Below are 16,242 nucleotides of genomic sequence, written 5' to 3' on the forward strand. Positions count from 1 at the left end.
GTCCAGCCTGGGATGGCGCAGCCTGGAGCATCATATTTATTGGGTACAGGGGAAATAAGTATTGTGTTCAAGACCTGCTGATGCTAATCTTCTAATCTACTTGACTGCTACCATCAGGGTCAAAACTCAACAGGGGAGCCTCCTGTCTGGGGGATTTTGTACACATCTTGGAAAGGTCCTGTACAGGAGTCACATTTACAATTAGTCATGTGATGGGGAGGATCCTGCCAAGACTGTCATGCTTCAAAAGCATCAAAAGGATGGTTGATGACCATTAAATTAGTGATTAGCTGGAACAAACTACATTTCTTTCAAACGCCCAGTAGCAAGAAGGTATTTAGTAAAGGCACTGACTATTGCGAACTGAACAGGAGGAGGGAAATCCCCTCCTCCACACAAGTTTTGGACTGTTATGGAGACTCCAAGTTCATGGAGGGTTTCCTGCAGCTCAGTCCGAGCCATAGCATAAAACGGGNAATCTCAAGATGTGTATAAGAGACAGGATACGGACGGCTTGAAGTGTTGAAGGCTGCGTTCCGGAAGGCAGGAATCATGATGGTCCATTACATCCAGGGCAGTGGTGGTCTTCGGCAGGCGACCCATCTAGGCCGTGGGTCGAACCATCCCTCGGTCGAACGGCCACTTGTCGAAGTACGATAAATTTTGAAACAGGACTATGCTATCTCAAACCTAACCTCAGATGCGGTGAACGTAAAATTACGTAATTGAATGATGCCTGGAAGTCATATTCGATCCGCGGTCTGGTGGTGCACGGCAGGTGGTGGTCAAGGCCGGAAGAGGACAAAGCCGAGTTGTGCACGGTTGATTGGTGTAGGTCGGGAGAGATCCAAGACGTTCGATTCAGGGCTTAATGGTGCACAAAATTGGTGGTACACGGCTGCGCTCCCCTGAGTCCCCTCTGCGGCCGATTGTCAAGTTTACAGTTAGCGTCAAATATCCCCCAAGCTAGTTGAGGTAGCAAGATGAAACTTTTCAAAAGCGTTCAGTATAACCCAACGATATCATTTTGTTCGATATTATACTGTCCTATATTCGCAGTGAGCCTAATATATCTGCCATCCTACTGCACAGAATTTTCCGTACAACTCGGAAGCGAAATCGAAATAATAATCACGAAATGAACACAACTTTTGTAGCCTAATAAATGCATTTTCACAGTTTCATCGAGCTTCCTTCATTAATTTGGGATAATTTAGGCTCACCACTAACTTGACAATGGGCCACAGAAATGAAGGTCGCATCCTGAAGGGGAATTTGCGACATCTTGTTGAAATGATATGAATTTAAATATTGAAAATGAAAATGATGTATTAACACTTTCTATAGTAGTCGATGTCTCATGTAACAATCATTTATTCGTCTTAGCACTTGTCATTGTTTGTCTAGTTTTATTTTAGGTTTAAACAGGCATTTTATTTATGCCCTTGTGTACTTCAATTGTCATAATTGCACAATTTTTTTTCTAATGCAATTCAATTATACTGTCTGGGCACAGTATGCGTTTACCAATTAAAAGACTGGTTTATGGCATTGAAAGTGTCGAGCAATTTCGAATAGAGGAAAAAAATAATATTCATATATTCATTTTCAACTCAAGGTGAGAACGAATGCCGCAAGGTTCATGATCAAATATTATCGGAGAATTAAAGCATTCATACAAAAATACTTTATTAGATATAATTCTAAAATAAAACAGTACAGTTACTTAAAAAAAGGGTGAGAGATGAGGAAATGAGAGTGAAGAATGCAGCACTATCCATTGTTACGTATAAAAATATATGTCACCAGTCAGCATTTTTAGCGCATTTTCTCATTCATGGAAAAAAGGCGCTATTGTGCTCGCCATGTCCGTCTGTCCGTCCGTCTGTCTGTCCGTCCGTCCGTGACTTCACGTTTTCGTCAACGAGAAAATGCGCTCTCTGTCACTCGCTGCAGTGAGTACTGAACTACATTTTTTTAACAACACTATATTCATTATGTAAAGCTGCATAATTACGGGATAAAATGTTGCAATGGCTTACGCGGAAAAAAGATGCTAACATAAATACGCATGAGGAACTCGTATTGAACAATATTGCTCAATATGCACAGCATTCAAGTATATTAGCACTAATATTAGCTATCACAGTCACAATAGGCTACTAACCTATCAAGCCTCTAGCACGAGGAAAAAGCCACATCAGTGTATACTATAGTATACAGTAAGCCACAGTGAATACTGGAGTACTCCGAAACAGAATATTCTTGGGATAACAATGAAACTGAGATTGCTTCGCAGAAAGAATTACGGGAGAATAATGTTCACTTCTTAAACCTTATTTGAAATGCAAAGCAAGTGAAATGATTGCGTTCAATCGGCCTAGACCGACGATCTTCATTTAAGCAAAGATTCGATGTCCTGGGTACAGATCTTCGTGAAGAATGGCGGAAGAACAACTCCGCTTAACTATTCCGCCTTAGATAGTAACGATCAAATATTTGTATTCTAATACGGAACTTGCTACCACTCGAGTGCAGGGTCTTGTCTGTTTGACTGTAGGTTCAGCTCAACTTAATTAACGTAAATGGGTGCCAACTTCAGTTTGATGCAGCGTAACAACGGAGCATCTCAAGCACATGTTTCATTGCTTGAGAAAATTGATGGTTTGTTTTTGTCAGCATGCACCAAGATTTGAATGCCTGCTTGATCGTCAAAATCGTAGCGCTCGGAAGGTGGCATGTACAAATGCTGATCACTCGTCTTGCAACAACAGCACGCTAATTTACTGAAGACTCGATCCAAAGGCTGCAGGGAACGGAGGGGGAGTGGAAGCCAGTGCCACGATCGCAGGCAGGACGGAAGACACTTGGGGCATTTTGCCTGCATCACGTTGACTAGGATTACAAAGAAGAGCAGCATGCCCAGAGGAATTAGTACAGAGTAGATAGCGGTAGGACCTCCGAGAGATACAGCGAAGATCATCATGGGGAATAATCCGAAGCTGATGATCATGTAGAAGACAGCGAACCAGCGATATTTTGCGGTAGTCCTACCCATCATTTTGGCCAGTGGGACGGGGATGCGCATAAATGGGATGACGTAGTAAAGAAGAATTCCACTCATGTTGAAAAACAGATGGACCAAAGCAACTTGAATGGCAGGGTGGAGACGGTTGCCTTCCGATGACAAGGCAGCCAATAGAGCCGTGGTAGTGGTTCCTAAATTTGAACCAAGAGTGAGGGGATACACACGGTCCACTGAGATGAGTCCAAGTCCCACCAAAGGTGTCAAGGATGAAGTGAAGATTGAGGAAGACTGAAGCAAGAAGGTCATCACGGCACCCACCAAAATGGCGAGGTATCCCGTGAGCCAGGGGACGTAAGGCAAGTCAGCGTTCAGGACTGTTTGAATCACGTTTGCTACGGACCCTAAAATAAAATAAAAAACATTAGTATGAAAATCTCAATGCGAAATAATTTGCTTCTAATGATAATAATTACTTCGTTATCTGAATTAATTACTCAATATTAGTTTAAGATTGTTCATTGCAATAATTCCGAATCGCAAGCAATTTCAGATCGAAATCTTTGAAAGCGCTAGTGGTTAATTTTAGCAATTTTTCCACAATGTTTAGGAACAAATGTAGAACTGTACAAGCTTTAAACTCACTACTAAATGGGGGAAATAATTCATTATGACCCTGTAGTACACACAAAGAGTTAAGTTAATGAACATTATCAATCCTCGTGAACATTATCAATCCATTGCTCTTACCTTTGAGCAATGAGCCCAAGATCTTGACGATGGCCACGAGGCAGCTACAGAGCAGGACCAGCGAGAAGACCATCAGCATCACCCCGATGGCGGTGTCTCCCAGAGGAATCTGAGCGGCGATATGGTTGCCTGCAAATGACAATATGTTTAATACAGTTCGTTTACTAATTTGGTGATGAATGCTAACTTAACCGGAGCATTTCATATAATCTTCAAACTAAATGTATATAATTAATTCAAAGTTATCGCGGAAATTTCCGTAGATGAAAAACAATTGGTGAATTGCTGGCAGTGTCGAGATATCTTAAATATTTTTATCCACTCTCTAGTGCAAGGTTTCGATCATTTCAATACATATAACTTTTAGGCGATTCAACATTCTTCTTCAGTTACAAATTCAACCAACGATCGAAAATAGGTAATCTCTATGAAAACGAAATTCAAGATTAAACAGAATTTCAATTTAAGATTGGTAAAAAGCGACAACAGATATTCGAAACGAAATTCATTAAAGAATAATAGCAGTTTCAGCGTTTATTAGGCCGTAGGCCTGTCGCCCATCCATAACATCGCAAAACATTCACAGCTTGTTTCGGCCTCGAACACACAACTCACTGCTCCAATTTTGCTTTGCTCAACCGCCCGGTCTCCTTGCCGATTCTGACCAGAGACTATCGTACACAGCTGGGATCGAACCCGCAACTCTTTGCTCCAACCCTAGCACTCTGAACTGTAACCACTGGGCTGTACTACCCATTAATACAATAAACTTACAAGTGACTACTTCGGTTGTGTTGGCATCCACGACAGAGGAGCAGTAACGGCGCAGCAAAGTAGCGTTGTTGTACGCAGGGTCGTTCAGAGCCCAGCCTTCTAGAACGCTTTTGTCCAACTATAACAAAGTATTCAAATAACAAATTTGAAAGTACGCATTTAATAATCTTAACAGACCACATCAAATTCAAGTCCAATACACTATCATGTTGTGGTGGAAGGATACTTCAATGGATATCACAATGAAACAATTTTCAGGGAGAATTGAGCCCTAGCAGGATTCTCCCATGAACCTCACCTGGATAATTCTTTTAGTGAAAGGTTTGGTGAGTTTGGAGAGGAGTTCGATCTTGACTTCTTCGGAGTGTTCAAACTGGAAGGCAGCGAGGACGGCTTTACTGAGGGTGTAGAGGTAACCGGTGAGCACCTCGAGCGGGAGCAGCACCAGCACGCACATCCAGTTGAAGATGTCGTGTACCGTGGCACCCGCAAACGCCCGCTCAAATTCGTCTCGGTTGCCCATCTGCACAGTTCAGGAATGTCTTTTGATAATTTTGTAAAGCATTAAACGGAGATAAATTTCAAGGCTTGAGACATGATAAAAATCATTAAAATCGTAAATCCCATACGCGTAAAAAAAATCTTTTTACGCGTATGGGGGCCGGCCACGGCCTTTACTAGAAATGCAGCTAAACGACAGCTAAGAAATAAAATATACTTACGCGTGAGTGGATATGGAATTAAAACGGAAGAAATATAAGGCTTCATAATATCAGTAAACTGATATTATTTATAATTATTATTATAATTTTATTATTATTTATTATTTATCATTATTTAGCATTATTTAGCTTTAAAAATTGCTTGATCAATGAAGAAATTACAACTTTCTACAATAATTCGTTTGCACATAATGAGTATTTGTGGCTGGTGTGGCATAATCGCAGACGAAAAAGTCATACTAATGGAGATCAAAAACAAAATGAAGATAATTTTTAATGCCTAAAATGAAATAGAAGAAACTACCTGAATAAACTATCTCTAACTCACAAGATGTGAAAAATTTGTAAGCAAAGCAGGAATCGCTGAAGAAGTTAGGACTTCAAGAACTGCAGAACTGTGGGACTGTTTATCGCGTACAGCGTCCCATACAGGCAATCTGCCAGCACATATTTACGCAGAAATATGAGCGCGCTATCGTACGCCGAACTGAGCGCATAAGTTAAGGTAAATTTAGTAACGGCGCGGCGCAGTCTAAAATAAGACAAATGTTCTGGAGGCTCGAAGCGACTACGCTGTAACTTCCCAGTGCGTCATCGAGCGTCGGCAAATCTTATCAGTGAACAGTAAACATGACATGGTCGCAATAAAATCAATCCACTTCAGAGAAGATAATTTTTAGTTGTAGGGTGACTTTTTTTGGTTAAATTTATGTCATTCAGCTTATAATAACGCTATGTAATTGTAATATTTCGTTTTCTCACGAAGTTAAACATTCCAAACTTCACATGCCATGGGCCTATTTCTTCAGCGCCGACGCTTCTATTCTATTCTATGAAAAAATATGCTTAATTCTCTTATGTATCATACCTCTATACCTTCCATATTTATCGTAACAGACAAGCCTGTTAATTCTGCCTTTAATTTTTTATTTCAGCTTGACAACGGTGTCCGGCATTTTTAGACTAAGGTACGTTAGGGTTAAGAGGTGGAGGCCTTACCCATGGTTGAATTAATACTAATTCAACCACGGCCTTACCTGTCCCAGGGAGACGAGGGTGTTGGTTACTGACGTGCCGATGTTGGCTCCCATGATGATGGGGATCGCTGTACGCACGTCCATGACTGTTAACAAAGTGTGACGATACAAAATGAAGACGGAATTTCTGCTATAAAATTCTATTAATAATATTCCTGCAAAAATTAAATGACTTAGGTAGCTAACTTGTTGAAAATGGTTAGGGGACATTTTTCAAAAAGCATAAATTAAGAAAAATGTAGCCTGGGCTGGCATGTGAGCAATATATAAATAACTCCACAGCAACCTGAAATGATGTTGCCCCCGTTTCAGATTGGCACGCAACAAATTCACTCGAATTATTTTTAGTGTGAATCAACGCTACCCGCAGTATCAACACTACATCGAGTTTTAACGCTACCCGGGATGTCAACGCTATATAAGGAATCTAAATAGCCTGATATATCAATACTATTTCAACAACTAACACTACGTGAAGAATCAACACTGTCTCAGGAATTAACACATAGTGACTTGAACTAAAATTTTGGCTGAAATAATGTCGCTGATTCATTCATTCATTGGATAGAGTTAGTTGCATTTATACGCTTTTTGACAAACTAATAACACAACCTATTATAAAATTTGAAAAATAAAACGGTTTTCTTAATGAAATTAATATTTCTTTGCATAATAGAGCGTCACTGAGTTCTCACAGTCAGCGGCGACCATGGAGACGATGATGGAAGACGAGGTGGACGATGACTGCACCAGCACCGTGACGAGCACACCGATCATGAGCCCGACCACAGGGTTGCCCAGCACTGCTGACTGCTGGAACACCGAGCCTGCCGCCACATACATGTTTTTCTTAGTCTGGGCTATGATATATATGCATTATTGTTCACATGTACTTTATCACATTAGTCGTAGGAACACCGAGCCTGCCGCCACATACATGTTCTTCTTAGTCTGGGCTATGATATATATGCATTATTGTTCACATGTACTTTATCACATTAGTCGTTGGAACACCGAGCCTGCCACCACATACATGTTCTTCTTAGTCTGGGCTATGATATATATGCATTATTGAAGTATATCACAAGTACTTTATCACATTAGTCATTGGAACACCGAGCCTGAGACCACATACATATGTTCTTCTTAGTCTGGGCTATGATATATATGCATTATTGATGTATAACACATGTACTTTATCACATTAGTCGCTGGAACACCGAGCCTGCCGACACATACATGTTCTTCTTAGTCTGGGCTATGATATTTATGCATTATTGTTGTACATCACATGTACTTTATCACCTTAGTCGTTGGAACACCGAGCCTGAGACCACATACATATTCTTCTTAGTCTGGGCTATGATATTTATGCATTATTGATGTATATCACATGTACTTTATCACCTTAGTCGTTGGAACACCGAGCTTGACGCCACATACATGTTCTTGTTATCTGGGCTATGATATATATGCATTATTGTTGTATTTCACAAGCACTTTATCACATTAGTCGCTGGAACACCGAGCCTGCCACCACATACATGTTCTTCTTTTAGTCTGGGCTATGATATCTATTGTGTATTATTGTTTTATTTTGCATGTACTTTATCACATAAGTCGTTATCATCCTACTTATAACTATTTGGCTAGTAATTGTGAGAGGTAGTAGCTCCATTATTGGCTCTTTCCCTATTAGAATGTTACTTCAAGTGATGAGCGTTTCAGACAGTTTTCTTCACAATACCTAATGAAAAAAAAATATTTCTGGTGAAACATGACTGTAAATTTTTGTCGTCACAGTGGAACCTCGGTCTTTCCTAACTTTATATTAATGGAAGTAAAAATCATCCAAGCATTTTGCTGGAAGTAGTACAGCGGCAATTATCCTAATATTTTCAATATTTACACAACGTTTAAAATTTTTCAGTCTTTACTGGTTACGTGAATCGCATTTCAAGGCATTTAATCACGGCTAATCAACTAAAAATCTGTAAATAAATCAGTATAATTGCAAAAAATTCTGTATATCAGCGAAAATCACTGGAAATCGCCTCAAACACTAAATATTACCGGTCTAATATAACTATTGTTAAGGTGCCTTTCGCCGTAAGCTACACGAGACCAGTCTCCAGGGCTGACATATCTTAATAATAATAATAATAATAATAATAATAATAATAATATTAATAATAATGATTAATAAGATACACTAATTATGATTTACTGTGTTCAGGTGGGTTTGATTTTTCGGTATAGTTTTGTTAAAATGATGCTTCTTGTGAATTACACTAATGTACGATTATTAATGTTGGTCGAGTGATATTCGTGTGATATTAATGTTGGACGCGAGTGCAAATTCATTTAATTTATGATATTCTATCAGTTGTCATCATCATATTCACCCACACACCTGCTAATATATTTGAACAAGCATCATGCCGAAGCCAAAATTTATTTATGCCACGTTATAAGTCGGGGAGACACGTCTTAAATTAGCCACGTGCGGACGGTCTAACTAACGGGCTTAGTTCGATGCCTTGAAAGTGAAAACTGTCCGTTGAGCGACCCTTCCTCTGATGGCAGGGGCTCTTAGTGTTATGAAATCTATACGCGGAAATAATATGTGCGCCATAAAACATATGCCTCGTGCTAAACCAGCCATCTTCTTATGCAGGATTTTTGTCGTATAACTGTACCGTTGTTCGAACCGCGTGGGGGTGGGCTACGAGTTTTTTTTTTTGATTATTCAAGAGTAGCGATTTATTGGGATGTTTAAATTAGAGAAATAATGCAACTGAATGATGCCTGGAATATAAAATCAATCTGTAGATGCGAATAAAAATCCTATAATTTTAGCCTCTCTGGAATTTGTGAACAAGATAGAGCCTATTCAAGTTGGGAAAATTACGTAATGGTTTTCTTTTATTTTGAATGAGGGTGACGATCCTCCCATGATATGATAGAATACATCCAGTTCAGTAACGGTTTTCGCCATTAAGGCAAAGAACAAAATAGACGTTCAATCGCAGACCTCCTGCTAAAGACACTTATTGCAGTAAAAATAATAAAGTCCCTACACCTAAAACAAAAGGAATACTCACTCGCAGTTTTGCCGCCGAGGAGCCGAAACGAGGAGGCTAGGAGGCCCAGGGAGCTGATGAAGAGGTAGAGAAGCAGCAGCAGCAGCACCAGCTTGCACACCACCATCAGCGGCCAGCAGCGCCCCTGGCGTTCTGGTGGACAATAAACACGACCCGCAGGTAAGAAAAATATGTGCGGGAAAAATTCTAGCAGGGAAAGAATAAATACAGTCGTCAAGTTCGTTTAGAAAACATCAAAAACAAATAGCAAAACAAAACGAGACTGAATTTGAGTACTAAAACAATGATAGATGTATTGGCTACTGCAATAATATCGCGTCTAAAAGTCGATTGAATTAAATATCATGTACGTTACAAACATAATATACGTTACAAAGATAATACGCAAAGAAATCGCATCGAAAATAAATACAACCGATCAGTCATTATTAAGCCATAGGCTAAATATTATTGTCAACCAGTTGTGGCTTTTGTATAAATGTGTTTATAATGTAGATTACGGAGAAATAAGTCACAAATTAAAAATTTTTCATCACAAAGGCATATGAAACTTACAGAATAAAAGAGAAACTGAGCCATATAAAGAAGCACGAACTGACAGTTGACTCAGCTGTAGAGCTGCAGAAGACATTTTAGCTACTAAATAGATTTAATAAAAGTAAAATTAGACAGAAAATTCAATAAATTAGCGATATCGGCATCAGATACTCAACCTTCATTCCGGGAGTCGAAGACGAGTAGCACAAAAACAGCGCATAATATGTTAAAGTTGAACGGGAACTAATCGGCACATTTTTAGTGCTGCAAGAACCGAATTAAGTTTATCAGTCTGAGAGGGATGAATATTATAATATTAGCCGAGTTGTGAGCTCTCGAGCGTCGGGAATTCTTAAGTTTTTTATAACACCGAGCTGCGGCAGATGCGACTTGAATAATTAGATCGAGAAAAACAAGCAAACGAGCGGCTAACTTACATTGACGAGGCACCATTTTGTTCATGGAGTCCTCCATTAAGGTGGGAACACAGTTAGTTGAATAAATTACTTTGTACCTCAGTGCCGAAAATCACAAATGTTCACATCTTGAATTTATCGTTTGATAAAAAGATCTCGATTAGAGCGTTAAAAATGTTAGCACCAAAACAACGTTAAAAGACACTTGACGAAAATTCCACACACGTTCCACAACAATTACTGCTCTTATACATGTAGCCAAGAGTTCAGTGTGCATTTCGTTTCCTGTCGCAAATCCGAACTCATTTTCCGACGCGAGTTGCAAATATCCTCGTCGTGGGATATCGTCAAGACAACAGAACTTCGCACCTCGGCAAACGCCTGTATTCACGATTGGTCTTAATTTATCTGTTATTTGCCATTAAATATTGACGCCGGAACGAAAAGTTGTTACACCATCTCTACAGACGAGAAGAGCTTACATGAATCCAGCATCAGAAATGACAAGTTTCAGTACGGTCTGCTAACCTACTGAGTTTTCAATGAATTGGTTGTTCATCCAGCGTCGGCTGGAAGAACCTAACCAGGAACAACTTGTAGAAATCCTCAAATGCTTAACTTCCAGGACTAAGTGGCCATCAAATAAGTTCAGCTTTTCTACAATATGCAGTAGCATGAGCACGTCAGTGAATGGTTTTTGTAATTAAAATAGGTGCAGCAACAAATTACGTCGCCAATACAATTAATAACCCTTCAATAAAAAAAATAAAATTGTTAAAAAGTTTAACATGATTGAGCTAAGTATTGAAAATATGAATATTCAAAAACATTAGCGCGGCTCGCGGGACAGGTGTGAGAGATACGGTACATAAAGCCGCCGAAGCGCCAAGCTTTAACTGATTCATTACGTAAAGGCGCTTTGAAAGCCACAGGCAAAGGCGCATTTCGATAAGAGGAGGCACCCGAATGTCACAGAAGCTATGCCAATCTGATAAGCTGTGCTGAAGACTCAAGGCTTCACTCTAGCAACTGATGCATGCGTTTGAAACGGTAGCTATAAAAACGACCGATGCCTAAACAGAAAGGTGGTGTTGCTTCTATGTAAGGTTTTACAGAGGCTCATTGAATAATAAGGTTCATAAACAATCACACTGATCAAGAGCTTCTATTTCAATTAATAAGCGCATTTAAAGAGAATTTCACATTATAAAATCAGGATTTTATTTTTGTGTGAGAGACTTACAACCCCATTTAACTGGACACTAAGAGATCAGCCATCGAAAAATGTAATGTTTTAAACATCTTGCAAGTATTTTTCAACGATATGCACAGAGATCGACCTGATCATTAGGATGCTCTATCCGTTAGGCACAGGCATCCCATGGCTTGTCGAGACTCGAGATGCCAAATTCTGTCCAGCGACTCGAACGCAGCCAATACTGATATAGAAAATCCCTTACTGTCCTTCACTTAGAATTCACGGATACAATTTTCTTTCTTCGACGACCCTGCGACATCGCAGCTGCTTTAATCGATCGAATTCACGCTGAAATATACATGCTTCATCAGATATTTCTATTATTGATTATGACTACATTCAGCATTTGTCGCATGACTACTAACGCTGTAGTAGTTTACAGTTGGAAGCAACGTCACACGTCACAGGTTCAAGTATAATCAGCTCGCTCAAGAGGCAACGTTTCAAGGCTGCCTCAGGATCGATGCTCCGGCATAGTCTGATTTCATGGTCACCGAAGACGTCGCAGCGACCGCAGATGAACTTACTTCATTTAAGACTATGCTTAGAGACAAATAAAGTAGGAGCATTAAATTCAAGGCAACATAAATCAGAATGAATAAAAATAACGATTAAAAAAGGAAATGACTTTGTACGAACAATTCACTGATTCTCTTACGATTATGGAATTCAATTCATATCCTTAGAAACGAAAAACCCGAACCAATAAACCAAAATGACTTATTCACTTGTAACAGAAACTACATGATATGCAATAAATACCTCCAGTGTGATCCTTGTTTGCAAAAATTACAATCAATATTTGTTTGCATATTAGGCTCGTATATAAATCGCACTCCGCGCTGAGGGAGAAGCTTCAATTTCATTTATAGTACTACAGGTCATGGAATTTTGGTTTTCAATATGGAACGTGAACTTTTCTTCATTTTCTTTGAGTATTTTTAGAAAAATTTATTAAAAAGCGTAAACATTCGAAAAATTCCATCTTTCCGGTGAATATTTCGGACGAATAGAAACTCTTTATAGAATGAATGGAACAGAAATTCATCGCCCTCGACAATCCGAACTTACAAGAAAAAATCCATTACCCATCGCCATGGGGTAAATGGGATTCCTTTCTACCTTATTTATACTCGTCTTGTTGGTGATATAATTTGTCGACACTGAATCGTTCCTCAAGATTTTGGCTATGATTATTATGATTTATGGGATGATGATTGTGACTATTATGATGATAATAACGACGATGGTGTTGGCAATGACTATGATCATGATTGCGGTGATGCTTGTGACGACTATTTGATGATTATGACGAAAAATGTACAACCAAGCAACTGCACTCAGCAGCAGCAGACGCACGCATACAGTGGTGCAACAGCTGTTGCTCCGTCGTAGTTCTACTTCTACCTTGCTGACCATATGCCTACGTGGAACTAAGATGGAGCTCGACGCTGTGTTACGGCAGTCGTTCTGCTTATTTTCGACTAATTCTTCTTTTAAAAAGATGTAATTAATCAAATGGCAACTTAAATCACATGTATGTGCAATAGTAGAAACAAAGTGTGGTGCAACGCTTTAAGAAGTCCAATGAATTCTTGAAGCCCTGAAAGCGTGCAATTGAAGAGCACGAACGATCATCATGTACACCTTTGAACAACACATGATACAAATCGCACTTTGCAGGATGTAAGGAGCAGAGGATGTGATGCAGGGTCTTCGGGAGAGGATCGATATCAGGGAGTCCGGGCGGTTAAGTTGCCCCTTTTTCACCCACGGCGCTACCCCCACATCTGCAGTGGGCAATGCCCTCCCCTTCCCCCGCCTGCCTCCTAACCCGGCGGAGCTGGTGAGTGGTGACATATCCATGACGTCATAGATGACGCAAGAATCCCATTATCTCTGATTGTCGTCATGGTGTCAGCTGCACACTAATTAAGATCGACATTTCACAATACGAAGTGATGACGTCATGAATGAGTCATAATTAACAAATTCGTGGAAGATTGATGTCGCAATTTATGAGATGAGAGAGTCCCTATAAGGGATTGAAGATGAATTATTTTCATGTTTAACTGAGAGTTATTTGCCACGGCTCGAGGCAAAAAAGACTTTACTCGAGGTAGAAGGCTGTTCCGCCTTAAGATCCTTAGGAAACGCGTATCCAAAGTTCGTTTAGGGAGAACAACCGGGCACCATGCTGCAAACACCACCCTTAATGACGACCAAGCGACGCCCACCAGCGATACTGAAAATTAACTCAGCTTCTAGGACTTGAACCCGTGGCTAGCTCCTTTCATCTCTGAGCTGTTACCGCTGCGTAAATAGTTTGCGCCAACCAGTGCACTGCAGTGGCGCTGTCTTCCGTCAACATCTTAACCCTTAAACCCTAACGCTCTTAACTCACCACCATGAAACCATCACGCTGCACCGTAAGGCAGGTGATGACAAAAATAACCGCAGTGCTTTCGATCACCCCATCCTTCGCACCCAAGCCTCCCAGTGCAGCAGCCACCTTTGCTCGGCCTTGCGCACAAAGTTTGAGTCGCATTGCTGACACAGTGTCTTTTGGTCAATCTGCTTTGAGTTTAGTTGTACTATGAACACACCGTGTAAATATAGATAAATATAATAAAATATTGAAAAATATATAAGTTGGAAATGTTTAACAGATATTATTGCGGACATTTCCTGAGGAACCAATTCAGTGAAAATTTTAATTTACTTATATGGTGTTCCTACAGATCACACATGTATATATATACTTGAAATGAACGTACAAATTTCCCTGAACTTCATCTGAGGCCTTAAAAATGCCTTCAGATATTATCGCCGATATTAACAATCGCCTCTAATTCTAGCAACAAACATCGCCTCGCACGGTCTGGTAACAGACGAGTCGTGAGACGCTAGATTGCTGGGGCGAGGCGCGTGGCGGTGTCATCGTCCGATGGCCTCAATAAATATTTTGCAGGCTCATCAATATTCCTATTTCTTGCGGCCGTAGTGGAAATAACACAGGGATATGTTTATTTCCGATTGTAACAATGTTAGCTTAGCTAAGTGTATGATAGTAGTACGCAAATTGGAGTTTTGTAAAAAAAAATAAATGTTTAAATAAATTTTCTTTATAATAGGACCGGAAACATAGATTAGAACTTTTTATTAACACCCCAATTTTATATTATTAAGGTGACAGGAAATCGGTTCAGCAGCTACAGCGCCCAAGGCTATGATCGCTAACCGGAAATCTTTGCCGCCTTCCGCCAGTTGGCGGGAGGACGAGAAAGGCAGCAAGTAGGCTGAATCAATTGACTCTCGCGCGCGCGAAATTCTCTCACTGCCGCGCTGCGGCTCAGTCCTCGTTCTACATCTGTCACTGGCCTCGCCGCTTCTTCGTTATAAAGAAATAATTTTAAAATATCATGATCGTGCCACGATGCTATATTTACCACGGTGCAAAGATCAACTCTTAGCAGCAAAATGAGGTCGCGCTAGAATATTAGCCTGCATGGAAGTTAGGAGCAACAAACGCCATGAAACGTTAGATACCTTCGATCGATATCAACAACATTCCCTTGAGAGCGTTCAATACTTATATTCTATGTACGATTTTCTATGCTCCTCGATTCAATACCAAATTTCATATTAAAATGGTTGAAATGAATAAGCGCCAATATCATTTCTCTCGAGACTCAAATTTAAAATTAAACACTGTCGTCTCTGTGGGTGTTTCCGAAAAGATTTGATACTGAAATGAATTATCTTCGAACTTTCGACAGACCTATATCGCTTAACCTGGCCAAGGTTTATAAATAAACAAGATAAGTTAAACATTACCATGATCAAATTATGAAGGAAGTGTTTTTACTCAAAAGCATGTATAAAAAATGAATTTTTCCAGGATTCCTCGATTGCTCAAATGGCCCATACTCTTGCAAACACATTACTTGAAAACAAACAGAATTAAAACTGGCACCTTAAAAACTTCAGTGAGTAAAAGTTATAAATGATAAACGATAAACCAGGCTGAGGAGACAAGTGGTGATCGCGTTGAGTGCCGACGTGTATTACACAGCGGCAAGAATTTTTTTCGCTGAATCCAACAACTCACCAGATAAGCGTGGCGCGATTTCGGTGCGATTGCTCTAGTTACGCATATCTTTAGTCAAATATGAAAACTCTGGACTCACAGAGGAAGCTGCTGCTCTATGTGCTGGCTATTACCTAAGCTAGAATTTCCAAGAAATTACTCACCGGGCAAAGGAGCAGGGCGGTGGTCGCGGTATGGGTGCGGTTGTCCGACACTCAGGGCGAGAGTTGGACGCGAGCTCGATGGCGAGCAATCGTCGGAGTCGCCCGCCAGGAGTCCGAGGTCGGACTTCACTGCTACCAGTGCGGTTGTCCGACACTCAGGGCGAGAGTTGGACGTGAGCTCGATGGCGAGCAATCGTCGGAGTCGCCCGCCAGGAGTCCGAGGTCGGACTTCACTGCTACCTGAGTGGATATTACGTTGAACGTCAGACAAATCGAGTAAAAAATATGGCACTCAATCCTCAGTATCCTGAAAATAAATGTGAGCAGATTTTTTCCCTTTTTCACTTTATACCTAAAAGATTCCC

General features: G+C 40.2%; 1 protein-coding gene across 1 annotated transcript; it reads right to left on the bottom strand.

Annotated features, from left to right (window-relative positions):
- Nucleotides 1-1,934: 1,934 nt before the first annotated feature.
- On the bottom strand, nt 1,935-16,010 carry LOC108672306 (sodium-dependent phosphate transport protein 2B). Its single transcript, XM_018159947.2, has 8 exons — nt 15,878-16,010; nt 9,413-9,544; nt 7,004-7,135; nt 6,309-6,394; nt 4,848-5,072; nt 4,550-4,667; nt 3,776-3,904; nt 1,935-3,429 (listed from the first exon to the last, which is right to left on the bottom strand). The coding sequence occupies exons 2-8, from the start codon at nt 9,516-9,518 to the stop codon at nt 2,630-2,632; spliced, it is 1,596 nt and encodes a 531-aa protein (XP_018015436.1). The 5' UTR covers nt 9,519-9,544; nt 15,878-16,010; the 3' UTR covers nt 1,935-2,629.
- Nucleotides 16,011-16,242: the final 232 nt, after the last annotated feature.

This window comes from Hyalella azteca, unplaced genomic scaffold, assembly GCF_000764305.2.
Source record: "Hyalella azteca isolate HAZT.00-mixed unplaced genomic scaffold, Hazt_2.0.2 contig11450, whole genome shotgun sequence".
Classification (NCBI taxonomy): Eukaryota; Metazoa; Arthropoda; class Malacostraca; order Amphipoda; family Hyalellidae; genus Hyalella; species Hyalella azteca.